A 24,769-nucleotide genomic window follows, 5' to 3' on the forward strand; every position below is an offset into this window, starting at 1 on the left:
GGTCAGATATCCTTTTAGACATCTGTATGTGACCATACCAGACTTACCCCATAGCCCAGATCCACCCAGGCAGATGTCCCCAACCCTTAGCCAAGTACAAAGCAACAGAACTCATATTGGGAGGCTCCTTCTTGACTTTATCAAGAGCTCTAAGGTAGGACTCCAAACAAGGCCGTCACAGAATTGTCCCAGCAGGCCTGTCCATCCCCAAGTCCCACCGCCACATCTGGACTAACGCACACCAGCTTCAATAATGTGTTTGCAACCTTCAATCTCTCCGTGGTCTCTTGATTTCTTTCCAGAGTTCAGTGGAGTCTCTGGTCTAGCCTCTTCTTCTGTCTCTGCCTCTTGAGAGCAGCTGCTGTCTCCTCCACTAGCACCAGCTCCTTGTTCCTCACACTCATCACCGTCCTCCCCAGAATCCTCACTGTCGTCCTCAGACTCATCAATGTCATCTGTGTCCACGGGCAGCCTGGAAGGGAGGGGTGTGCCGTGGTACAGACACGGGCCAGTACAAGGTTACTTGTCCCAGGACACTCAACCATGGATGCCCTCAAGCAGGGGATGCTCTGGGCCCCACCGCCTCCAGCAGGCCTCGCTCAGAAAGCCACACCCACAAGGCAGGAGGAAGTGGGTCAAGGCTCCAGGAGCACACTGGGCTTGAGCCACCACTTAGCATGGACCCACAGGACCTACCAGGTACTAGTCACAGGCCTGTTGAGGTTTGCAAACTCTCGCCCGGAGTCCACATCAAAGGGATCTGAACATAGAGAGGAAGGTGACCTCTTAAGTGATTTCAGGGCAGAACCAAACTGGTGGTTCCAGGTTCCGAAGGGCTTGGTTGGTTTCATAGCTTCCTGGGGGCTCCCAACCATCCCAGGCCTCACCAATCTCCTCCTCCTCAGGGGTGTCCTTGATGCTGGCCAAGTACCCCTGTTCGGCCTGCAGCACTTCCTCTGGGCCATGGCAGGCTGCGTACTTATCCAGCAGCTGTCGGTTCAGGTCCAGGAAGCCCTTGCCCCACTTAAACTTTTGAAGCAAAATGACAGCAAGATCTGAAAAGCCTAGTAGAACAAAAACTAAAAATATACCTGGGACCCCTTTAGAGAGCACAACTGTATCACCCCTCCTTGCCATCCTAGGAAGCTGTCACCACCTCTACAATTTCCAAGGTTCCTCTCATTTACTGAGAAAGAGTCCTACTATGCTAGTCCCTATGTCTTATGGGGTCTCCATCTGGGCCTCTCCTTGAGTCCTACATTCCCTTCGGATACTGAGGACAGACTCTTGGGGCAGTGCTGTCATGACAGTGACGACCCACACACCATCCTGGGAAGACAGCTGTCCATTTCGCCTCTACCTCTGCTTCACAAGGTCAAAGCTGTATTTGGGCACCGGGCCTGAAACCAAGGGCTGCCCTGATGGCTCCTAATACATTCTCCTCACATCCCCTGCTCAGAATCTGCCAGAAGAAACCACAGTCAGATCCCAGACTTCCAGGCCAGGCTTCTGTCAGTCTGACACTCACCTACAATGCAGAAAGCAGCCGCAAAAGCTTCCACGCAGGAAAGTCTGCAGGGCCGGCCATAGTTTACAGGGTTGGCAGCCAGGAGGTAAGGCAGGAGCCGCAAATGGCTCCCTCGCATCTTCCCAAAGGGTGTCTCATCCAGTCTGGCCCAGGAACAGTCTATGACAGCGACCCCTGACTGTGCCACCAGCTGTCTGCCAGAGAGTGCAGGGGAGGTTCTGGGGCCCCGAGTAAGACATGTCCTTGGAGACCGGCTTCACTACAGATGAGATGGTCGGGTGTTTCCAAACTACGGTTTATTGTAGGGGTACACTACAGTATTCACTCCCAAGCTTAGAGGCAGTTGCTGGGGTAGCTGGGCAATGTTTACTTAACTTTTTCTCCTAAGCTCTTCTACACTCTTAAGCCTCGTTCTATGTAAAGGGTCAAGTTAGATACAACCCTGCCCATGTGAAAGGCATGGACATCCAAGACCAAGAAGCAAGGCTTGAAGAAAATAACCTCCATAAGGGATAGTTTAACAGAGACAAGATAATGGGGGAGGCACCCCGATCCCTCCCCTGCCACCCCCCCCCCCCCGCCCCAGGCCTGCGGTGCCTACCTGTCTGCGGGAGACACATACTGAGTGCCCACGGGGCTGAGCACCAGACCGCCAAATCTTTGGCCCAGGCGCAGACAGCGTACCAGACCCAGGCGGGCCAGTTTACGGCCCGTACAGCGCCGGGGGTCGCAGTGACCAAGCTCCCACATAGCCAGGGGACAAGGCAGCGCCGCAGGGCCCGGGCCGTCCTGGCCCTCGGCCTCCTCAGGCTGCATGGATGCTGTAGGGAGAGAGAGAGAGAGAGGAGCGGATCCTCAGCGCCTGCTTCCCAGCCCGAAGCGCTGCTCCAATCGCTCCAAACTCACCGCGCAGGGCAGCGCCCACCTCCTCAGCGAAAGCATCCAGAGAGCGGCCGGGGGTACGCCGAACCCGACCGCTCTCGGCTCTGGACCCTCGCGCAACTTTCCTGCGGCCCATAGCCCTAGATAAAACTCTCGGCCACAGGCTTTATTCGTGCAGTGTGCGCGTGCGTACTCGCGCAGCTTCCGGTTTTGAGTGCAGGCAGTTCCTGCCGTCGCTCACGTGACTGTGCGACCCGGGGAGCGATGGCGGCGCGGCTGGCCGGCTTCCTGCTGCTGCTGGAGCTCACGGCGCACGGTCAGTGGCTCCGCGCGCATCCCCTCCGCACTTCGGCGTCGCCCCCGCCTCCGCTCCCTGCTCATCGCCTCGCTCTCCGCAGGGCCCGCGCCGGCACGTGCCGGGAAGATGAAGGTGGTGGAGGAACCCAACACATTCGGGTAAGTGTCTCGCGGTCCGGCGGCTTGGGTGCCGGGCGTGGCGGGCTCCTCTGACATTTTCTGTCCCGTAGGCTGAATAACCCGTTCCTGCCCCAGGCAAGTCGCCTTCAGCCTAAGAGAGAGCCTTCGCCTGTGTCTGGTGAGCGCGGGAGGGACGTGGAGCTGACCGAGGTGCTGACCGAGGGGACGAGGAAAGCCCTCGGCTGGGGGTGGGGGCGGCGGGATAGGGTACCTTGGATGAAAGACACCGATAATGCATTCGCTGGAGGTTCATGCATTCGTTTGTCAAAATGTGAGTGTTTGAATGCTCGGGAGTATATACTGGAACTTTCGATCTCCCTGTTGGCGATTACCTAGGGCTAGGCAAGCTCTCTAGCGTTGAGCTACATCCCTAGCTTCTGTGTTTTTAAGACGGAGTTTTCCATGTGTAGGTTTAAGCTGGCCTCCGACTTGGGATCCTAAAGTCTGCGCCTCCCACTAGTGCTCAGACTGTTTAGGAGTTGCAAGGGTGTTGGATGTGAAGCGTCCACTCCAGGTGTGTTTAGCCTGTCTAGATCTAAGGGAATGGAGAGAGCATCAGCACATCAGAATTCTTTGCTCAGGAAAGCTGGGAGAGAGCTGAGATCCCAGGACTACAGAGAATGGGACCTAGCTGTTGAAGGAGGCTCAGGGCTCCTCAGCATGAAGGGACCTTGGCTAGCTGAGGGCTGCACTCTGGGGATTTGGTGACTCACTATCTGAGGTGTGCTGGACATGCTGGTTTGTAGCATTGATCCCCTGGAGGAGGAGAGGTAGCCCAAGCTGGAGCTTCTGAAGCTGAATGCAAGGAGCACCTACCAGCCTCCTCCAGCAGTGAACCAGTCGGGCTCAGCTGCCATCACAATCCTTTTCATGGGAAAAGGACACAGCTTGTGACATTCCTGATAGACACAGGAGTCCAAAGGCCTGCTGCCATCATACTGTGAGCACATGTGTGAGGAGGTGGCATAAGATGTGGGTATTTCTCCATTGCTCTTCCAAACTAGCTGGCAGCTCCTTGACTGGCTAGGAGGAGGGGCCAGACATTGCCAGGAACCCAGTACTGCAAATATGTTCATTTTAGTAGAGTAATGTTGGAAAGAAAAAGCGAAGAGTAGAGGCAGTGTGCGAAGGTTGTCCCAGACTATAATCCCAGCACTTGGGAGGCTGAGGGAAGAGGATCATTAGTTCATGGCCAGGTCTGGGCTACATGGTGAGTTCCATGACAATCGTGGCAGGAGAGAGAACAGAGAGGAGATGGGGACAGCGGTGCCTAGGTTAAAATGCCTAGGTTTACAGGTGTGCTCACTCACATGCCTTGTGGGCATACCGTGTTTGGAGAAGTTTCATTTACATCAACGTCTTGGTTGTATTAATTGTTCATAGTGACTCAATCCTTTTTATTTCTGTAAAATTAGTAGCAAATGCCCCAACTTTCATTTTGTTTTTCGAGACAGGGTTTCTCTGTGTATCTTTGGCTGTCCTAGAACTCTATAGACCAGGCTGGCCTCGAACTCACAGAAATCCGCCTGCCTCTCCCAAGTGCTGGGATTAAAGGTGTGCACCACAATGTCCAGCCTCACTTCTGGTTTTAATTGAGTTTTTGCTTTTCCTGGTCATATTAGCCACTGGTTTGCCTGTTTTTATTTATTTATTATGTATACAACAGACCCCATTATGGATGGTTGTGAGCCACCATGTGGTTGCTGGGAATTGAACTCAGGACCTTTGGAAGAGCAGGCAATGCCCTTAACCTCTGAGCCATCTCTCCAGCCTCTGGTTTGCCTGTTTTATTCATTCATTTTTTCTTAAACTTTTATAATTTTATGTATATGAATGTTTTACTTGCATGTATGTCTGTGTACTGTATTGTGTGAAATGCCTGTAGATGTCAGAAGGCATTGGATCTCCTAGAACTGGAGTTACAGACGGTTGTGAGGCACCATATGGATGCTAGAAACCTGGATCCTTTACAAGAGCAACAAGTGCTCATAACCACTGAACTCTCCCTCCAGTCCCCTTGCTCTTACTTTGCATATTATGTATTTGTATGTGCCCCTGTGTGGAGGCCAGAGGTCAGAGTCGGGTGTCTTCCTCTATTGCTTTCCACCCTATCGAGAATCAGGGTCTCTCCCTGAATCTAAAGGTCAAGGATTCAGCTAGGCTGGCTGACCAGCAAGCCCTAGAGACACGCCCCCTTCTCTGCCTCTCCAGCACTGAGATTATAGGTTTATTTATTTATTATGTATAAGTATTCTGCCTGCATGTATGCCTGCACACCAGAAGGCACTGGATCTCATTATAGGTGGTTGTGAGCCACCATGTGGTTCCTGGGAATTGAACTCAGGACCTCTGGAACAATAGCCAGTGCTCTCAACCTCTGAGCCATCTCTCCAACCCTGGTAAAAATCCAGCTTTTTATGTGTGTGCAGAGAGGACCCACTCAGTTCCTCATGCTTGCACAGCAAACACTTTCCTGAATTAACACCCCCAATTACTGTCTGCACCACCACACCCATCCTGCTACAGCCTCCTCATGCCATAAAACCACCATGCTCAGCTTCTCACATGTCGGGACTGTTGATCTTTTCAGAGAGCCAACTTTTGTTCTTACTCGTCTCCCACAGCTCATCCCGTGTGTCTGTTCCACTCCTTCACTTCAGCCTGGCTCACCTCACAGCTAAGGTGCATATAGGAGAAGCCACACAGTACTTGAACTCCAGAATAGATGCTTGAGGCCCTCAGCTGGGCCTCAAAAAGGCAGGTCTTTTTCTAAATAACATGCAGGAGAATCAACAGACCTGCCCTAGCAGAAAGAGCAAACCACTCAACATGAATCGAGAGGACACCACACAGCAGCTGGGTGAAGATGGGAAGGAAGATCTCCTATAAAGTAGCTGGAGACACAGGGATGAGAAAGACCCATGCTACCACTTTGGTTGCCAAGGCTGCAATGAAAAAGATTGATGCATGAATTCATGAAAACTGACCGTACATCTGGGTCAGTGTGCAGCCAGTTTGAACATGTGATCAGAAACAGGAATTAAAAGCCAGGACCGAGGGAGCTTCACAGCAGTCCTTTCTATGTGGGACTGTGGTTAAGTGGGGGTTGTTTTGTTTGTTTTTCCCATTTTTGAGACAGAGTCTCACTATGTAGCCCTGGCTGGCCTGGAACTCACTCTGTAAAAGAGACTGGCCTCAGACTTAGAGATCTACTCTGTCTCCTGAGTGTGGGAATTAGAGGCGTGTGCTACTAAACCCCACATCGATTTAAATTTCTAAATCCCCATGGTAGTCACATTAAATAACGTAAAAATTTGCTTGAAAAATTTGAAAGTCTCAGCCAGTTGTGGTGGCCCACACCCTTTGATCCCAGCACTAAGGAGGCAGAGGCAGGTGGATCTCCGAGTTTGAGGCCAGCCTGGTCTACAGAGTGAGTTCTAGGACAGTCAGGGCTACATGGAGAAACCCTGCCTTGTAAGAATACAAAAAGGAAAAAAAATTTAAAAAAAATCTCAGTGTAGTAACAAAAAAATGGCAGTATTTAAGAAAGAGAATAGGGGCTAGAGAGATGGCTCAGTGGTTAAGAGTATTTGCTGCTCTTGCAGAGGACTCTGGTTCAGTTCTCAGTACCTACATGGTAACTCACAACTGCCTGTAACTCCCTGTTCCAGAGGACCTGAAACCCTCTTCTGATCTCCACAGGCACTGCATGTGGTGCACATACATACATACATACATACATACATACATACAAACAGAACACTGATACATAAAATAAACAATATATATTTTTAAAATAGTGTTTCTCTGTGTAGCCTTGGCTATCCTAGAACTCACTTTGTAGATCAGGCTGTCCTGTAACTAATGCCTGCCTTTGCCTCCTGAGTGCTAGAGTTAAAGATATGTGTCACTACTCAGTGAATAAATAAATCTTAAAACAACAACAAAAAGACAGCTGGGCGGTGGTGGTGCACGCCTTTAATTCCAGCACTTGGGAGGCAGTCAGGTGGATCTCTGTGAGTTCGAGGCCAGCCTGGTCTACAGAGCCTGTTCCAGGACAGCCAGAGCTACGCAGAGAAACCCTGTCTCAAAAAAACAAAACAACAAAAGCAAACAAGATTTCGCATAGCTTGGTGGGCCCTGGGTTACGTGTCCAGTAGGAGGGAGGAATTAGGCACAGTGGTATGCACCCATATAGTTCTAGGTACTCGAGGCTGAGGAAGGAGGATAACTGTAACACAGGAGTTTGAGGCCTGTCTGGGTAACAAGACAGCTCCTGTCTGTTTAAAAGCAAGCACTGAAGAAATGGACTAAAAGCTCAAAGGTACACATCTGTCATCTTACTTGTTGATGTAAATGAATTAAACTCCCCATTCAGTAGGCAGAGTGGCAGGATTGTTTTTATTTTATTCTAACACTCTTGCTAGCCTGGACCTCAGAAATCTGCTTGCCTCTGCTTCCTGAGTGCTGGGATTAAAGGCATGGACTACAATGCCCAGCTCAGAGACTAGCAGCAGTTTGTTTGTTTTTGTTTTAGAAAGGACAGCCATTGTATGTTGATAAACAGTATATTTAGCAACAGCATGTATGACAATGTCTGAGTTCCAAAATCTATAAGCAGACACTCTACTTCTCAGCCCTCTCATGGGTGAAGGATGGTTTCCTTGGGCATGGAATTCTCTATTGACTTACAGATTTTTAAAAAGAATTTTATGAGCATTAGTGTTTCGCCTGCATATCTGTGTGACGGTATCGGGTTCCCTGAACTGGAGTCACAGATAGCTATGAGCTGCCATGTGGGTGCTGGGAATTGAACCTGGGTCTTCTGGAGGAGCACAACCCCAGCCATCTCTTCAGCCCTGGCTTACGGACTTAAACTCACTAATGTAAACTAGGCTGGCCTTGAACTCATAGAGATCCGCCTGCCTCTGCCTCCAGGGTACTGGAATCAAAAGTATGCAGCACCACATAGGGCTCATCTTACGGATTTTTAAAATGCTCCTTTGAATGGAACATGTATTCCTGTTTCTTTGTATGCTTTGTGGGTTTTGTTGAAAATTGGTTCTTAGAAAAAATAGAATACTCTGTCCATCTTTGCAAACTGGTCCTAAGCTTTGGACTAGTCAGTCCTATTTTTCTGGGGATGCCACATGACTACTGTCTTAACTTCCCCAAATCGCACTAGCACGCATGCAGACATGTATACACACACACACACATATCCCTACCTTTCTTGGCTAGTGGCTGGTCTTCCAGTGGGTTTGCGGGTTTGCGGTCCAAGTCTACAACTAGGTTCCAGACACTGAACACAGATACAGGAACAGACATGGGAGTCCTGCCACAGATAACCAGTTCTGTGATCTGGAGATGGATTTATCAGTCCCCAGGGATTAGGTCAGCCAGCATCTGACCGTTCCTAATCCCATGCGGAAAGGAACTTGGTGCTTTCTGGCCTTGATGGTTGGTGCCCCCTGCCTCCCTTAGCTTCTAGCTCTAGGGGTAGCAGAGGTTTATGCTTAAGTTGAACTGCTGTGGTGTTCTCCCCCAGGGCCCCTGCATCTCTTCAGACTTGCTGGAAAGTGCTTCAGCCTAGTGGAGTCGACGTGAGTGCCGGGCTGGTGGGAGGAGCGGGCCCAGTTTGCAGAGCTCCTCATGCTCCTGTGCCCCCAGGTACAAGTATGAGTTCTGCCCTTTCCACAATGTGACCCAGCACGAGCAGACCTTCCGCTGGAACGCCTACAGCGGTATCCTTGGGTAAGCTGAGCTAGGGCAGCAGTGTCAAGTCTGCTCCTGAGGCCCCCACATCATTGCTTTGCCACCCTTTTCCCCAGCATCTGGCATGAATGGGAAATCGCCAACAATACCTTCAAGGGCATGTGGATGACTGATGGGGACTCCTGCCACTCCCGGAGCAGGCAGAGCAAGGTGAGGCCCATAGGGGATGTGGGTGGTAGAGAGCTACCCCACCCCCACCAGCCACTGAGGCTCTCTTCCTTCCCAGGTGGAGCTCACCTGTGGAAAGATCAACCGACTGGCCCATGTGTCTGAGCCAAGCACCTGTGTCTATGCACTGACATTCGAGACCCCCCTTGTGTGCCATCCCCACTCTTTGTTAGGTAGGCTTCCAGTTAGGGCTGGGTCCAGGGAAGAGGAGGGTAGGTAGGAGGCTCTGCAATGTTTGGCTCCCGTTGGTCTGTAGTGTATCCAACCCTGTCGGAGGCCCTGCAGCAGCGCTGGGACCAGGTGGAACAGGACCTGGCAGACGAGCTGATCACACTGCAGGTGGGTGCACACTCAGGGGTGTCCCCTTGCCTGCTCTACCAGGTACTCCTTCTGCCTCCTCCACCTTCAGGGCTATGAGAAGTTGCTGAGGGTGCTTTTTGAGGATGCTGGCTACTTAAAGGTCCCAGGAGAAACCCATCCCACCCAGCAGGCAGGAGGTTCCAAGGGCCTGGGGCTTGAGACCCTGGATAACTGTAGAAAGGTAGAGTTTGGGGGCGGGGGAAGGTTACAGGGGCCCTAGTCCTGGTAGCCCCAGCAGGGTTTGACTGGGTTGGCATCTTATCCAGGCACACTCAGAGCTGTCACAGGAGGTACGAAGACTGACCAGTCTGCTGGACCAGCATGGAATCTCCCACACTCAGCCCACAGGTCAGTCTGTCTGCCCTGGTCAACTGCCAGCCACCCTGGGGCCTGCAGCAGTTGGAGGACAGATTCTCACTTGCCACCCATTCTAGCAGAAACCACCTACTCTAAGCACCTGGGTCAGCAGGTCCCCATAGGTGCTACCTCAGAGCAGCTGCGGGGTGATCCAGGACTACGTGGGAACACCCTGTGATCCAGGCAGCATGAGAGATAAAGAAACATCCTCAGTGGCAAATGTCCTTCCAGAGAGGACAGGTGTGGTCTCAGCGGGGTGCACAGAACTGGTGTGGTGGGGACATGACTTCTTTTGGTATCTTCTAGGTCAGGCAGGGTCACTGACAGACACAGGGACCTGCTGGCTAGCCTTTGTTGTGCCCAGAAACACAGACAGAATAAATTTCAAAGTTTTAATTAATCTCATACTGATAAAAAATAACTCCATGAATTCTGTAAACCATTGCATAAATGCTATAGTAAAAAAATTTAAACAAATGTTAACAACTTTAAACAATTCACTAAGTAAATGGGTATGTATTATAAATATGACCTTCTGGATTAAGAAGATTCCATTCACATAACATTCTCAGCTAATTTCTGAAAACAAATGCACACAAAGGCTTCCATAAGTTAATCCACATGCGCATCCATACTGGGGGAAGGTCTGCCAACCAGGTACACAAAACTCTGACACCATCATTTACTGTTAATATTTAACACTAGAGAGTTAAAAGACAACAGGCAACAGGACAATGGTGAGCCTCAGTTCCTAGACCCATGGCCTCACCTTCAGTATGCACATGTGGGCCTTAAACCCATCTCTCTCTTCCTTGGCTCTTCCCACCCAGGATAGACCCTAGGAGCCTTAGCTCACAGGAGGTCTAGGATGGATGGGAGAAGTGGCCCCTTCTTTGGTCTTCCCCCTCACACCTGTCCTCAGAGCCCAGCCTGATTCCAGAAAAGCAGATGCTCAAGAAAACTCCTGTCACTGGGTGGGACCCCGTAGACATCACATAGCAGGCCCATAACTGCCCCAGCCTGGAATGTCAGCCCAGGAGGAGTTAGCCAGAGTAGCTTACACACACACAATCTAAAGCTTAATGCTTGTAACTGTTACAGCTTGAATGTCCAGATGAGCTATCAATCACAAACATTGTCCTGTTACCACAGAGACCAAAGGCCAATATGGGAAACAAGTGCATAAATATGAATAAAAATAAACAATCTTAAACCATGGTAACAGTAGCACAAAATACACATGATCTAGGTACTGAGCTAATAAATCATTACCACTATAATTAAAAACGAAATAGTCACTAAAACCAGGTCAATAGTTACCTTATTAAGTAGTGGGCTAGCTGCGGAATGTTGAGGATCCACTTCCTTTAAAATGATAGAGCTTTTCTACCAGTTTGTCTTGTATTAGAAAATGCTTTTCAATCTCCTACTATATTAAATACATTCTAATTTGGTCACTGATAAAAACGTTTTACCTAGTCACTTTGCACTTAAAAAATGCTATTAAAAGTCTTTGGCAAAGCCATGGGAGAGGAGAACCACTTCTAGGCCTGGGCAGAACCTGCAGGTAGGATACCTGCCCTGCTAGGTCTGCCACCAAAGGCAGGGGTTGCCTGGACAGATGTCTCCTCCCTAGATTTCCAGAAGAGTCCCAGTCCTTACTATAGAAGGCTGAAGTCATCACCCTAGACACATTCTCAGCAGGATTTTAGCCATGGGCCTGAGGCCAAGCTGTGAGGGTGCTGCCTTCTCCGTGGAAGCTGCTGGGTGAGCTGCAGCAGAGCTGGGGCTGCTCGTCATGGGATGGATTCTGATCATAATTAGATGCACAGCTCAGGTACCATGTCTGCTAAAGCTGTCCTGGAATCTTGGATCAGCTAGCGGTGAGGGTGATCACAGGGGCAGCATACGGAGTCTCAGGTTCACAGCCCCTTTGTTCAGCACAAGCTAGGGTGCCCCGGGACACTCGGGGTACAAAGCACCGTTGCCATTACAGACAAGACATCAGAACACAGCTCCTTCCGAGTAGATCTTGGACTCCTCTGAATGTCTGATTCCTTTGCTGCATTTTTCATTAGCATGAAATTGTCTTTCAAGGGAGAAGAAAAAACCAAATGAACCAATTCCTTCACTTCTTTTGCAAGGCACAGGCACTTGGAAGTGGCCACGGATCACATAAGTGCATGACAGAGCTCTGGATATCACTCTGTGATACTGGAATATAAAACTCCATCTACATGTGCACCTGCACATGCTTAGGAAAATTAGTTCCTTTCATAAAATTAAGAACATCTAAATGTAAATGTGTCTCTCAATAACCACTCTCTGCTTATAAATACTATTTGTCTGCACTTAATTTTAAATGTAAAAATCCTAGGTCTTCTTCACTACTAGATAAATGTTCATTTCCTAAATAGTTTCAGAATATGAAATCTAATGTAGTTACCATTACTATGAGTTAACAACAAACTGATAGGAAACTTCAAGTTCACAGTACACGTATAAAGCTTCATGTTATCGCATATTAAAAACATTGACCTAGAAAGCAGCTTATACAATTATAATGTCTAATTAGATTCCTCGGTTTACAAAGTGCTTTGACAAGGCCTGACCTCCCCCTGGCCTGGCCACAGCAGCGTCATGACTAGGGGCACCAAAAACATGCCACTTGCCCAGGGGACGGGTGGTGGTGCTTCAAAGGCTTTCTGAGAATACCTTGACACCGTTGGTAGGAGATGGTAGGGAAGAAAGAGTAATATGAGAGGCTGTTGGACAGTGGACATAAACTCACATCCTGGCGTGGGTGGGACTGGAGGCAAATTTCGACAATGAAGTGGCACATGGCATGCTGAGGCCTTTGCACTGCTCACCAGGGAAGGAATAGGTCTCGCTCTGGTCACCATGGGAGGGGCTGGCCCTTGCAGTAGGGGCACTCAGGGGTACTGGCTGCACACAGCTCACATAAGACACGATGCTGGCAAGGCCGGAGGACAGTGCCATGGGCCCTCTCCTGGCAGCCCACACACTGTTTGGCACGAAGCTGGAAGATCACCTGTAGGGAAGAGGTGATTGGTGAGTGTGGGGAGCCACAAAGGAGAAAATGTGTACAGCTGACATGGATATGACCATTATCAGGGAAGGATAATACCTCAGACCCATGGGAAGCTGGAAAGCCTTTCAATAGAGGTCAGGGTTGGAACTGGCAAAGCCTTCCTCTGTTCCCAGTATGAGTGTTTAAAAACATTTGACCAGTATATGCAAAACGAGCAACTGCATGCAGCTTCCTCCTCTGGGACTGCTCATGTAGACTCCCCCACCTAGACGAGCTACCTTGCTGCCACATCTGCACACGCAGTAGACACACTAAGCTGCAGGTTGCTTTGGTAGTAGGTACAGCTCCACCCGAGCATGCACAGCCCACCCGCCTAGCTTCCCTCTGTGTATGTGTTGTTTCTGCAGTGTTTGTCTTGTCTTCGTTCTCTTACTGCCCCTAGTCAGGTCAAGGCACCAGGCTGGTTTGAGTCACACTGGGCAAGGCCAAGCAAACAATCGTATCCCAGGACAGTGGCCACCAGCTACAGCAGCAGTGTCACAGAAATCCTTCGTGTGTCAGGCCTGGGGTGGACATTTGGCCAGGGGTCCACAGGGGAGAACAGTCAGTAGAAAAGAGTTTCCCTTGGGAAACCCCACCCCCGCCAGAGTGCTGGGTCCGGAAGCAAAGCAGTCTAGCCACAGGCAAGGCTGGCAGCTAGGTACCCACAATGGTGCTAAGTGGGATCCCATGGCTAAGAGTGCCCAGAACCCAGGAAACTATCTTGGAGACAAGGTACATGTAGTACGTGGACCTTGGCTGTAGTCAACAGGATACATGCAAAATGCACCAACCAGAGTCCAGGCAAAGAGCCAGTCCTCTTTGCCTTCCCCTGAAGTGACAGCAACTGCCCAGCAGGACTTACCCCATCCACAGCCTCCAGGTCCAGGCGCAGCTGGCTCTGCAGGGAATGCAGCTTGGGGAGAGGGATGTCGTTGATGTCACCCAAGCTCCGTAGCCCTGGCAGTGAGGACAAACCCAGGCCCTCTAGTTCTTCCTGCAGCTGCTTTACCTGGGCCTCCACCTCCTCCTTCCTCTGCAGTGCCAACTGCCGGTCACTGTCCGCTACACGGGCTCTCTCCTTGGCCTCCTGGGCCTCTCTCTGCCAGGCATCACAGGCCTAAAACCCAAGACAACATACAGGAGGCAGCCATGCCTGGCCTTCCTCAGGCTTACCTGCCCTGCCTGTGTATCCAAAGCCCTCTCTTCCACATCCGGCTCCTTCTTCCCACAGGCTTACCTGCTTCACTTGCTGCCAAGACTCTTCCCACTGCCTGATCTTTCTTTTGGCTTCATCTAGCTGTCGCCTGACTCTTGCCAGCTCAGCACTGTTTGGACTTGCACTTGAGGAAGCCGAAGGGCCAGAGTTCAGAATGGGGGATGGGCTAGGAGAGAAGCTGCCAGAAACAAAGTCCCAGATGCTCCCAGGGACGCCGTTCAAACCTGAGTTTAGGAGACAAGGATGATACAGTCCATGCTGCACCCAATGTCTGCATGTGTTCTGCCCTTCACCTGGCCACCCACCCTGGTACCCTTTAAGTCACTTGCTCATGACTGCTGAAGATTCAGCTCCAAGACTGCCTCCCCAAAAGGAGGCACAGTTGGCTCAGGAAGATAAGAGTGTGAAGAGAAAAAAAAAAAAAAAAAAAAAAAAACAGAGTTCCTAACCCCAGCAGTTCGCATTCTACAGCAGGCCTGGAGATTCAGAAGAGCTCTAGTTCTGAGGTCATCTCCTGTATGTTAGCTATCTGTTAGAATGGACATCTGGAGACAGGCACATTTCTAAATAGAACGTTATGGAAGATCTGAACAGCCTCCTGGTGGAAATGTGAGAGCAGAAGACAGAGTCCTGCTGACCTGTCATATCAGTTCCCTCTCATAGCTTGGGTCATACAATGAATCCTAGACACTGCCTGCGGGGACCCCAGCGTAGCTATGTATGCCCCACCCAGAGCCCCGAGTGAGCACTGAGAATGCCCAGCTGTGGGTAACAGCTGTCCCATGGTAGACATGTCTACCGTGTCTGTTCACTCATCTATACCACACAGGCTGCAGGGGGTGGTGTCTCTGAAGACTCAAAACTATGGAGGTGAGAAGCCCTGCAGTCAGAAATACCCAGGACTAGATTGGACAGGGCCTGTTTCAGGACCCAGAGCCGGCGGGGAGGGACCCACGCCCAGGCACGCACCTAAAGAGCTGTAAGATGAGGCTGCAGAGCCCAGCGTAGCCGGCTCCGACCGGAGGGGTGGTGGCTGCTGGGGGGGCGTCATAGCCGAGGAGACGAGTGGCCCAGACAGGGACTGGGAGAGCGAGCTGAGTGGGGAGGTGGACAGGGATGAGGACGAGTGCAAGGATGGCGAGCGGGGCAGGGAGCCCGGAATGGTGACGGGTGCTGAGCCTGCCAGCGACCTGGGACCTGGTGGGAGGAGGGAGGCTGAGTGAACAAGGACAGGCAGGTTTCTGCCACAGAGCCACTTGCCAATAAGCCTGCAGGTCAGTAACTAGGCAGCTAGACACCAGGGAAACCTAGGGACGGGGTACCTCAGAAGATACCAGAGGAACCAGGCCAGCAAGCAAGTATCCCCCACAGGGGTGCAGCTGTCAGGCGCCCCCAACTCAGGGCAGCACTGGTAGTGGTCCTGGCAGAGCCAGGAACGCACTACTAGCAGGGCACTCACAGAGCCACCAGGGCTCTTAAGATGGGTAGACTTTTTTTGAAACAGAGAAAATAACTTTCAGGATGAAGAAAATGATGTAATAATAGGAACCTCTCTCTATGCCATACAGATGTAAGAATAATTTCTTGTGTTTCCTCATGAGAGGCCCCAGCCAAGTCTAAAGGGCTGCTTTGTCACAACAGAGGTAAACTGAGGAAGCAGCAGGAAACCGAGTCACACAGGCAGGCAGCAGAGCCAAGAAGAGGATCCCAGCAGATGGCTCCCCTCAACCCCTACAGTAAGCCAGGCAGCATGCACGAAGATAAAGGAGCCACTGAGCTCACCTGTCAATCCAAGGTCCTGCTCTTCCAAGTCTTTATCTAAGGATGCGATATTTATGTCACTAAGGTGAAGATCTAAGGCCGAACCTGCGAGATAAACCTGGTGTTACCCACTCACCTCTCACCCAGCACAAACACAAAACCTCTCAGAAGGAATCCCTGACCCTATAACATCAACACCCACCTAGGAAGAGCAAAGCAGCCCTGCCAGCCTCTGCTGGTCAACAAGGCTGCTTTCTCCTCCACAGCCAGGGAGGGGTGTTTCATCCCACAAATGTCCTACTTTGTAGGTATGGTTGTTTCATTTTCTTTGCTCTTTGGATATCATGTAGCTCATGACTAGCCTCAACTCAATGCAGCCAAAGGCAACCTGAACTTCTGATCCTCTTGCCTTCCACCTCCCAAGTGCTAGGATTATACAGGAATGTACCGAATGTGCTCAGTTGTGTCTCCTTTTACTTCTAACCATTTGTTAAAATTTGACCAAGAAACTACATTTAACTATTACAAATTTTAGAGGAGGTTAATTCCAACAGGCAAATGGTTCTGAGACTGTGTAGGCTGAACACATTAAGATAATGAACTCTGACACCTTGGGGACTTAAGGGAGGCAGGACTGCCACACTGGCCCCAGAAACTGCCTCGTCAGGGGCAGAGGTTGCTGGGTATGGTAGAACACTATAATCCCAGTACTACAGATGCTAAGGCAGGAGAATCACAGTTTGAGGCCATTTGATCTACACAGTGAATGTCAGGAGCAGGATGAGACCAGGACATGCCTCCACCCCCACAGCCAGAACAGGGCTGCCATTCAGGGACCACATAGTGGAGAAGATAGCAATCTGCGTCGATAGCCTGCATAGCCATTGGAGGGAGGAGAGACAGAGCTGGCTGCAGGAGTATGCCTGTGAGTGGTGTCACATTCTCAACACAGGCACTGTCAAACTTGAACAAGCAGGAAGTTAAAGGAGCCACTGAGCTCAGCCAGCACTCTCACCTGTCAATTCAAGGTCCTGCTCTTCCAAGTCTTTATCTGAGAAACAATGAACCTGTAGCTCTGACATGGTGGCTACTGCCTCTCCCACCCACTCTTCACAGTACATTGGTGCAGTCTATGCTGTGTGGTTCAGTCCTGTCCCCACTGCTGACTAAGGCCCCCCAGTTCCCAAGAACTCTGACTTCAACTTCAAGATAACATATATACTGGGTGTGGTGGCATATGCCTGCAATCCCAGCACCTGGGAGGCAAGGCAGAGAGAACTGTGAGGTCCAGACCACCCTGGGCTATGCTGTGAAGCTAGCCTAGTCTCAAAAATAAACAAAAAGATGACACAGCTCACACAAACTTTCCCTGAAGGCCCTGGTCCTCCCTTGCTGGCTATAACGGGCCTTTCCCCTGTCTCATTTTTTTGTTTTTGTTTTTTGTTTGTTTTTCTAGACAGGGTTTCTCTGTGTAGCTTTGGAGCCTGTCCTGGAACTTGCTCTGTAGATCAGGCTGGTCTCAAACTCACAGAGATCCACCCGCCTCTGCCTCCTAAGTGCTAGGATTAAAGGCATGCGCCACCACTGCCTGGGCATACAAAGGGCCTCTCTAAAAAGGGTGACGGCACACAGGCTGTAAGGAAACCTCTCTGTAGCAGGTCGGGATAAAACTCTAGAAGCACAGCTGACACCATGAATGAGTACCATTCAGGGCTTAAAACCCAGCATGTAGGCAGCAAAATGAAAACAGAGACCTAACCCATCAGAGTTGCTTTCATACTTCTGGCAAAGTCCCTAAATGTACTACCCTTGCTTTCTGGATTCTATAGTTTTGCTTCTGGCTAACTGTTCCTGCTCCTTAGTTCTTCAAACTAAGGTGTAACCTGGGTGCGTCAACCAACCCAGGTGCGTCAACCAAGCCAGGTGTGTCAACTCAGGATGAGTATTTTGTGCTCAAAAGCTCACCGTGAGAAGGGCTCAGGACTGCACTGCATCCTGAACACCCAGCGTAGTCTCCAGATGGTCAATAAAGACTTTTTATTGGCCAGCCAGTGGTGGTGCACACCTTTAATCCCAGCACGCAGGAGGCAGAGGAAGGCAGAACTACGTAAATTTGAGGCCAGCCTGGTCTATAGAGTGAATTCCAGGACAGGCTCCAAAGCTACAGAGAAACCTATCTTGAGAAAATATATATTAAAAAAAAAAGGACTTTCTACTGACTTAAACTCTTCTCTGGTGGATACCTCACAACACTACCTGCTCCCTTTCTTCCCCAAGCACCACATGCCACCCCCAATCTCATCTCTCAGTCTTTGGGGGAGAAGAGGTGTCTCCCAAGAGTAGGCATGCTTCAGGGTCCCTTCTTCAGTAACAGCAAGCTGAGCACAGCTTTCTTTCTACCTCACACCCTTCTTCACAGTCCACTGCTGAGCATGTCCCACTAGTCCTGATCTCATCAGCCTCCAAACCCTATGTGCTGAACCAGTACATCTGGACAGAGCTGGCTGAAGCAGGCAGACTGAAGATATGTTCCCATCCATCCACAAAGCAACCTGCCCTATCCTGCCTCGGCTGTGCCCAGTGCAGAGGCTCCCCATCCTTTACACCTGATCTGGAACAGGGAGGTGACAGCCTGGACTGACAGCCTTTGCACCTAAAGACTGGAGAATTAAATGAGGGACAATTCCACTGCTCTTGTGCAGGAATAACTGCAAAACCTCAATTTGAAGAACTAAGGAACAAAGAAAGGCATGTAAGTGGGAACCTGTCTCCCCTGGATGATTCAAGCTGAGCATGTTCTCTGTGACTCAGCGCAGAGTCCCAGGTGTAGTGGCAGCCGTGACTACACAGAATAGAGGGGCCAAGTTGGGATAGAACCATACTGCAATCAACCCCAAGCAGAATCCTAGCACAGGGTGTGAGCCACTGTACTGGAGCCCAGCAAGGTTTCAGTTAAAGGGGGCTATCTGGGGAGCCTCTGGGCCCTGTCAGCCCTATTTCTGGCCCAGGGGCTCCCCAACTCTTCTGACTGCTGTTCAGGAACCCATCCTACACTCTAGTCCACCAGGTTCTTGTCTCCAACCTCACTAACCTTCATGTTTCTGATGATCAGACCCAGGACTTCTGAATCATACCTAAAGAACCACCTTGGAAATCTAGGCAAGCCTCCTTTCATAAACTACAAGTGCTTGAGGGCCAGGCTATACCACCTGGCTCAGAACTGGCTCCACCAAATGACCTGAAGCACCTGGACCTCACCAGCAACCAGCAGAGAGCTGCTGAGTATTGTTCCAGGCATCACCAGCTTCCAATGTGACACAGCACATTCAAAAGGTACCATAGTCCTCTAGGGTCAGGGATACATGAAGGGTAAACCACACAGACTGAAGGAAGGAGTCAAGGGCAAGACAGGGTGGTGTCTTCCCTATCTGCTGCTAGAAAACAGAAGAGCACCAAGCCACCAGCTTACCTCCACTCTGAACTGGGAAAGTTAGGAGGAACTGGGGGGACCTGACCAGGACTCTAGGGACAGGATGCAGGATGGCCACCTTGAGGGCAATAGGGCCCTGGATAAGCAGCACCAAGAAAAGCAAGTTTGTAGGAGTAAGCATGTAAGTTAACCTCCTTCTGCAGTCCCATGATCGCACTGCGAAAGAGGTACATGGCTTCCGGGAAACATGCACCTGGAGGGACATGCATTTTGAAAGGTATCGGCCTGAAGGGGTGCGCACCAAGATGGAGGGGTGCACTCAGAAGGGAAACTACCAGGGGTTCTTCACCTGGGGGTACGCTGGCCGACCAGGACGATCTAAAGGGAGATGCCAGTCAAGGCGGAGCGGGGGATGGGGGGACACCACCAGGGAGGATTTGAGTGTAGGATAGAAGCCCCCTGGAGGACACGCACCGGAGAAAGGGACTCACACCTCGGGAGTTCCAAAGCGCTGAAAAATGAGGACCCACAACTTGGTGCCAGGCTGACGCGAGACCTGCCGGGATCTGCCGTAGCCACTGTCAATGCTGACTCATATCCTCCGCAGCTCCAGCAGGGCTGCCGTCACTGAGGATTCAAACCTGCCTGGTTCGCGCTCCGCCCTCACCAGTCGCTGGCCCTGCCTGCGTGCAGGCCCCGCCCACTCCCGATGTGCACCCTGCCCCCCAGCACCGGCCACGCCCCCACAGCTCCTGCTTACCAGGTGTACTAGAGAAGGCACCGTTTAGGCCTGAATAGGGGGGCAGGAATGGACAATAGGGGGGCAGGAATGGACGATGGGGGGGGGGTGGGGAGGAGAGGAATTGGGAGGGTGCCGAGCAGAGGGACCACTCATGGGCTCAGTCCTCCATGGCCAAGAGCTGGAGGCGTGTTAACTCTGACTACCAGGACTAGCACGCTTCCCACTTCCCTCCCCCACATCTCTTAAATGTGCAGGCCCTGCACTTGACTTGATTTAAATGGAAGGAAATCCCACAAAGACAGTGCCCTCCAGTCTACCCCTCCTCCTCCTTAGCCCTTTAACACTGAAAAAGAACCAGAGTGAGGGCCAACCCCATGGGGAGGAGGCATGTGGGTCAGGCTGGCTATTGGGTAGAGGCAGGAACTGCCCCTGTGCCTAGGAACCATGAATTCCCATCACTGGGAAGACAGCCCACTGACTTCTTGTGTGATCCTACTGCCTCAGCGTCCCAAACTGAGATTACAGTACTCAGCTAGTTGACTTTGGAAGGGATTCACAGCGAGGAGAGGAAATGCTCACTGTTTAAACTAGAAGCAGAAACTACAATGCACTGTAAATGAGGACAGGTGGCTTAATCAACTTGAGGCCTTGGATTCCCTTCCCAGCAATACAAAACAAATTTTAAAAATGCATCTCACAACTTCCTGACTCTGTGGCTGAGGCCATGCACTGCTAGAAGAACTACCGCAAACATGTTGACACCTGCCAGCCTGAAACACCCGGCAACTCAGGACTTCCTGAGACCCTTCCCATGTTTGTGGCACCTGGTCAACCTTACACCTTGGTGAGCAAGTGCCTCACAGTCTGCTTGTTCCGGGATGGGGATCTAACTTTCCTCAGCGTTCTTCTGTTGTGTACCCTCTTTACTTTTACATTAGAAACACAGAGGAGTGGGAGGAGTCTCAGCAGCACATTGACCAGCTCCAGGACTCCCTAGCAGTCCCCACATAGTACAGGACTGTCTTTTTTTTTTTTTTTTTTTTTTTGGTTTTTCGAGACAGGGTTTCTCTGTAGCTTTGGAGCCTGTCCTGGAACTAGCTCTTGTAGACCAGGCTGGTCTCGAACTCACAGAGATCCGCCTGCCTCTGCCTCCCGAGTGCTGGGATTAAAGGCGTGCGCCACCACCGCCCGACAGGACTGTCTTTAATGTCCCCTGAGCACGGTGGAGGGAAGCCTCCTCTGCCAACACTAGTGACATCATTCCCAACCTGCATCCGATGCAGGACTCTAGCAGGTCCACAGGGATAGAGCTTGTGCTGTCTTGAGAGACGGTTAGTGACACATCTCTATGTCCTCTAGGTAGGGCTTGCCACTTTGGTACTTGTACATCAACATGGACAACTTGACTCTGGGTCCCTAGGCAGCATGACCTGCTTCAAGACAGAGGGCTTAACTTTCCAGTCCCACATCTCTGAGTCACCATAAATGCCATTCTTCTGCGTATCTTCCATGGTCAGGAGAATATACAGGCTTCGGGGCTGGAAGGATACCTCAGTGTTTTAGAGCACTGGCTACTCTTCCAGAGGACCCAAGTTCAATTTCCAGCACCCATGAGGCAGCTCACAACTGTCTCTAACTCCATTTCCATGGACACCAATTCCCTCCTTCTGACATCCATAGGCAATGAATGCATGCAATGCAGACATACATTTAGGCAAATTTATATATATATATATATATATATATATATATATATATATATATATATATTAACATCTTTTTTTAAAAAAAAGCCTTTATTCCCAGAACTCAGAAGGCACAAGCAGGCAAATCTCTGTGAGTTTCTGCCTGGTTTACAAAGAGTTCCAGGCCAGCCTTGACTACACAGAGAAGCCCTGTCTTGAAAAACCAAACTGAACCAAACCAAACCACAATCAAATCAGTCCTGGGCCAACTAGGCCCTGGTGACCACGGATGCAGCAGCTCAGAGCATGCTCCTGTGACCACGGAATGCAACAGCTCAGAGCATGCTGCCTGTGACCACGGAATGCAGCAGCTCAGAGCATGCTGCCTGTGACCACGGAATGTAGCAGCTCAGAGCATGCTGTGACCACGGAATGCAGCAGCTCAGAGCATGCTGCCTGTGATTCACAAGTACCTGTGTACGCAGGAGCGCCAGGCTCCCTGACTCCTCTTGGTCTCAGCCCATTTACTTAACTCACGCTGGCCTTTGTGCCCAGGTTCTTGGCTCCTGTTCAGGCCCTGATACATCACTGGTGCTCTCACAATGAATGACTCCCAGGCGCTAAAAAATCCACGAAGCTGGCCGCAAGTTGACAGCTAGCTGTTTACTTGCTCCAGGCTCCACTACAACTCTCTTCTTGACCCTGTCACCCCCCACCTTCAGTTCATCGTGGTTTTCATCTCCACTTCTCACTAGCCTCATTTCCCTGTGGCCTCTGGGACAGAGGGTCCACTTGCGATGACCCTTAGGTGTTTTGTGCATTATGTGACGTGGGTTCCACATACCCTGCAGTCCCGAGTAACACAGTGACCGTGTCAAAAGCTGAGAGGAAAGAGTGTTGTGACTTACCTAGGACTGCCTCCACAGTGTTGCCAGCTGGATCCAGTGGGAGGGCACGGGCAGGGAGAGTAGGCAGAGCGGTGGGGGAGGAGCTACCTGAGCCAGTGCTGGATGCCAGGCTAGATGCCACACTGGAGCTTATGCTGGGGGCCAGTGGGTGAACCACTGAGAACACAGCAAGGTGGTTCTGTTCAAAAACACAAACAATATGAGCAGGTGCTGCTGGGAGCACAACAGCAGAGACACTGCAGACGGACGGACTGCCCACTTCCAGAGCAGCACACGAGGACAGCCAACATCTCGGGCTGTTGCGGACGGGTGGGAACTGTTCGCTAGTATGAGCTGACCATGACAGGCTGTCTTGCTGTCACTCAGGCAAACAGATCTGGAAAGTGTCTGTTGACACAAAAACCTGTGACAGGTCAGGGGCTGGGCGCCTGCCCAGCCTTCTCCCCAACCTCCCAGGAGTCTCTGCACCCCTCCCCAGTTCTTACCCACCCAGTGGCCAGAAAAGTGAAAACTGATAATAGATTAAAAACAAGTCATATGATACCAAACAGGTGCCCAGCTAGATTTGGGGAACAAAGCAGCAGAGCTGGGGGCCCTCGGCATGTCTCAGTACAATAGACACCTTAATCAAAATTAAACCTGTGTGCTGAACCTAGGATCTTCACACTGAGAAAAAGCAACCCATGTATCCTGGGCCTCACCAAACCTCCCTGAGACATCCCCATAAGTCCCACAAAGGTAGCCAGAGCCTCTACACTCAGGAGTGACTGAGGTGCCTGGGCCAAAGAGAGGACAGGTGTTCTCCATCAGCAAGTCACAGACACTGGCCATGGGCAGGAACTGTTACCAGCATGAAGGGTTCCAGTTCTCTATAAATGATAACATCACACATCACAGCTGGAAATCAACAGCTTAGTGGTAACCCCATCACACAGGTACCAGGTACAGAAGCTGTAGGCACCTGTTCTTAGTTCAGGCATCTGTACTGGCCTGCTCTTGGAGTCCCGACAGGGTATGTCCTTAGCTGCAGCCACTAAGAGCACCTCCTGTGCACATTCACTAGGGTCCCTTTTAAAAGCTGGGTCTGCCCACTTTCCCCTTCTCTTTCTCCTTCCCCCTCTCTCTCTACCCCACCTCTCCCTCTTTCACCCCTCTTGCTCCCAGAGCCAGTCTCTGCCTCCTTCTCTCTCCTCTTCCAATAAACCTCTCCTATGTGAGCCTTGTTGCATGGCATGACTTCTCATGCTGTTTTTAAATTACAACATGGGGTTCCCTGACCAGGAAAGGCTCTCCTGGTGCTTCCCCCTGCCTGCTGGCAGTCTGGGGCACGCCAGAACCCTGGTACCTGGTTCACATACGACAGCCTCACTTCTCCAACTAATGGATCACTGGGCCCCTCCATCTAACACCAGCATGATTGATGAGCCCCCTCTTCTCCACCTCTGGCCATTTCCCATGAGTGAGGACTTATCTCTCGAACTTGGCTTCTCACCTTTTGGCCTCATTAAGCACTGGTACAAGGGAACCATGGCTCTTTTAGGCTCAGAGCCCTTAGCCCCTTCTCTGCTTGACAAATCACTGAGCCAGTCGAAATCAATCCTCTCTGAATTCCTGGACACTAGGAATTATAGGCCCTTGGGTCTCACTTATGTTATCTGCCTCACTCATGGGAATTTTGACATCATCTTTACCTCCAGCTTTTGCACTCATTGCCCAATTTAAGGGCTTCTAAATTCATCTGACTTTGCAGTTAAGATCTGGCCCAATTATCCCTTAGATATTGCTTTCTGATCAGCTCTCTTCCATCTTCAACAAATCCCTCATTCGCTGATGGCTTCTCTTTTCTTTTTTTAAGATTTTTATTTATTATGTATACAATACAGTGTGCTGCCTCCATGTATGACTGCAAGCCAGAAGAGAGCATCAGATCTCATTACAGATGGTTGTTAGCCACCATGTGGTTGCTGGGAATTGAACTCAGGACCTCTGGAAGAACAGTTAGCATCCTTAACCTCTGAGCCATCTCTCCAGCCCCTGCTTTGCTTTTCATTCAGTACCAACAACTGGATCTCTGGTGAGGTTATCCACCCTGGATATGAGGCTTCCTTTCTCGAGTACAGGCTTCTCCTCACCGGTGTTCTAGCTTTTCTCAAAGTCCTGGTACCAGGTGACTTTGCCTCTCTTGGGCTCAGAGTCCTTGGCCCCTGTTCTTGCATGACAACGTACTGGAATAGCTGTGCCCACTCAGTTTGATCCTCCCTGGTCCCTGGGATGCCAGTGTACTCAGGCCTATGATCTTCTCTATCTTCCTGTGCCTCATTCTTGGGAACTGTGTCCTACCCCTCCTTGCTCCCACTGGGATGTCTTTTGAGACCCACTGACCACT

The 24,769-nt window shown here is 50.7% G+C and overlaps 3 protein-coding genes across 12 annotated transcripts in view; 1 reads left to right on the forward strand and 2 right to left on the reverse strand.

The window, feature by feature from the left end:
* Positions 1 to 116: 116 nt before the first annotated feature.
* On the reverse strand, positions 117 to 2,590 carry Tsr3 (TSR3 ribosome maturation factor). Its single transcript, XM_038324667.2, is given in 7 exon segments — positions 117 to 321; positions 324 to 472; positions 697 to 760; positions 888 to 1,064; positions 1,529 to 1,722; positions 2,130 to 2,349; positions 2,435 to 2,590. Coding segments are annotated over 7 exon segments (969 nt in total). The 5' UTR covers positions 2,547 to 2,590; the 3' UTR covers positions 117 to 268.
* A 45-nt stretch (positions 2,591 to 2,635) lies between these two features.
* Positions 2,636 to 10,024, forward strand: Gnptg (N-acetylglucosamine-1-phosphate transferase subunit gamma). Of its 4 annotated transcripts, none has more exons than XM_038324668.2 (11): positions 2,636 to 2,726; positions 2,809 to 2,866; positions 2,938 to 3,005; positions 8,436 to 8,490; positions 8,558 to 8,641; positions 8,719 to 8,812; positions 8,889 to 9,003; positions 9,087 to 9,169; positions 9,240 to 9,371; positions 9,457 to 9,538; positions 9,625 to 10,024. In XM_038324668.2, exons 1-11 carry the CDS (start codon positions 2,675 to 2,677, stop codon positions 9,723 to 9,725), a joined length of 924 nt encoding a protein of 307 aa, XP_038180596.1. In that variant the 5' UTR covers positions 2,636 to 2,674; the 3' UTR covers positions 9,726 to 10,024. The 4 variants fall into 4 exon arrangements, with proteins under 4 accessions (XP_038180596.1, XP_038180597.1, XP_038180598.1 ...); XM_038324669.2 differs by having other exon boundaries at positions 9,628 to 10,024; XM_038324670.2 differs by lacking the exon at positions 9,240 to 9,371.
* Unkl (unk like zinc finger) overlaps positions 9,926 to 24,769 on the reverse strand; it is a 42,281-nt gene continuing 27,437 nt past the window's right edge. For 3 of the 7 annotated variants that reach the window (XM_038324660.1, XM_038324662.1, XM_038324664.1), the window contains exons 10-15: positions 22,384 to 22,561; positions 15,640 to 15,723; positions 14,827 to 15,054; positions 13,879 to 14,081; positions 13,504 to 13,758; positions 9,926 to 12,599 (exon numbers count right to left, since the gene is read on the reverse strand). In XM_038324660.1, coding sequence (XP_038180588.1) covers positions 12,444 to 12,599; positions 13,504 to 13,758; positions 13,879 to 14,081; positions 14,827 to 15,054; positions 15,640 to 15,723; positions 22,384 to 22,561 — 1,104 coding nt within the window. In that variant the 3' untranslated portion in view covers positions 9,926 to 12,443. Of the gene's footprint in view, positions 12,600 to 13,503; positions 14,082 to 14,826; positions 15,055 to 15,639; positions 15,724 to 19,522; positions 20,228 to 22,383; positions 22,562 to 24,769 lie in introns of those variants that run through there. The other 4 variants (XM_038324665.1, XM_038324666.1, XM_038324661.1 and 1 more) reach the window with 4 other exon arrangements.

Source organism: Arvicola amphibius, chromosome 4 (genome assembly GCF_903992535.2).
Source record: "Arvicola amphibius chromosome 4, mArvAmp1.2, whole genome shotgun sequence".
NCBI lineage: Eukaryota > Metazoa > Chordata > Mammalia > Rodentia > Cricetidae > Arvicola > Arvicola amphibius.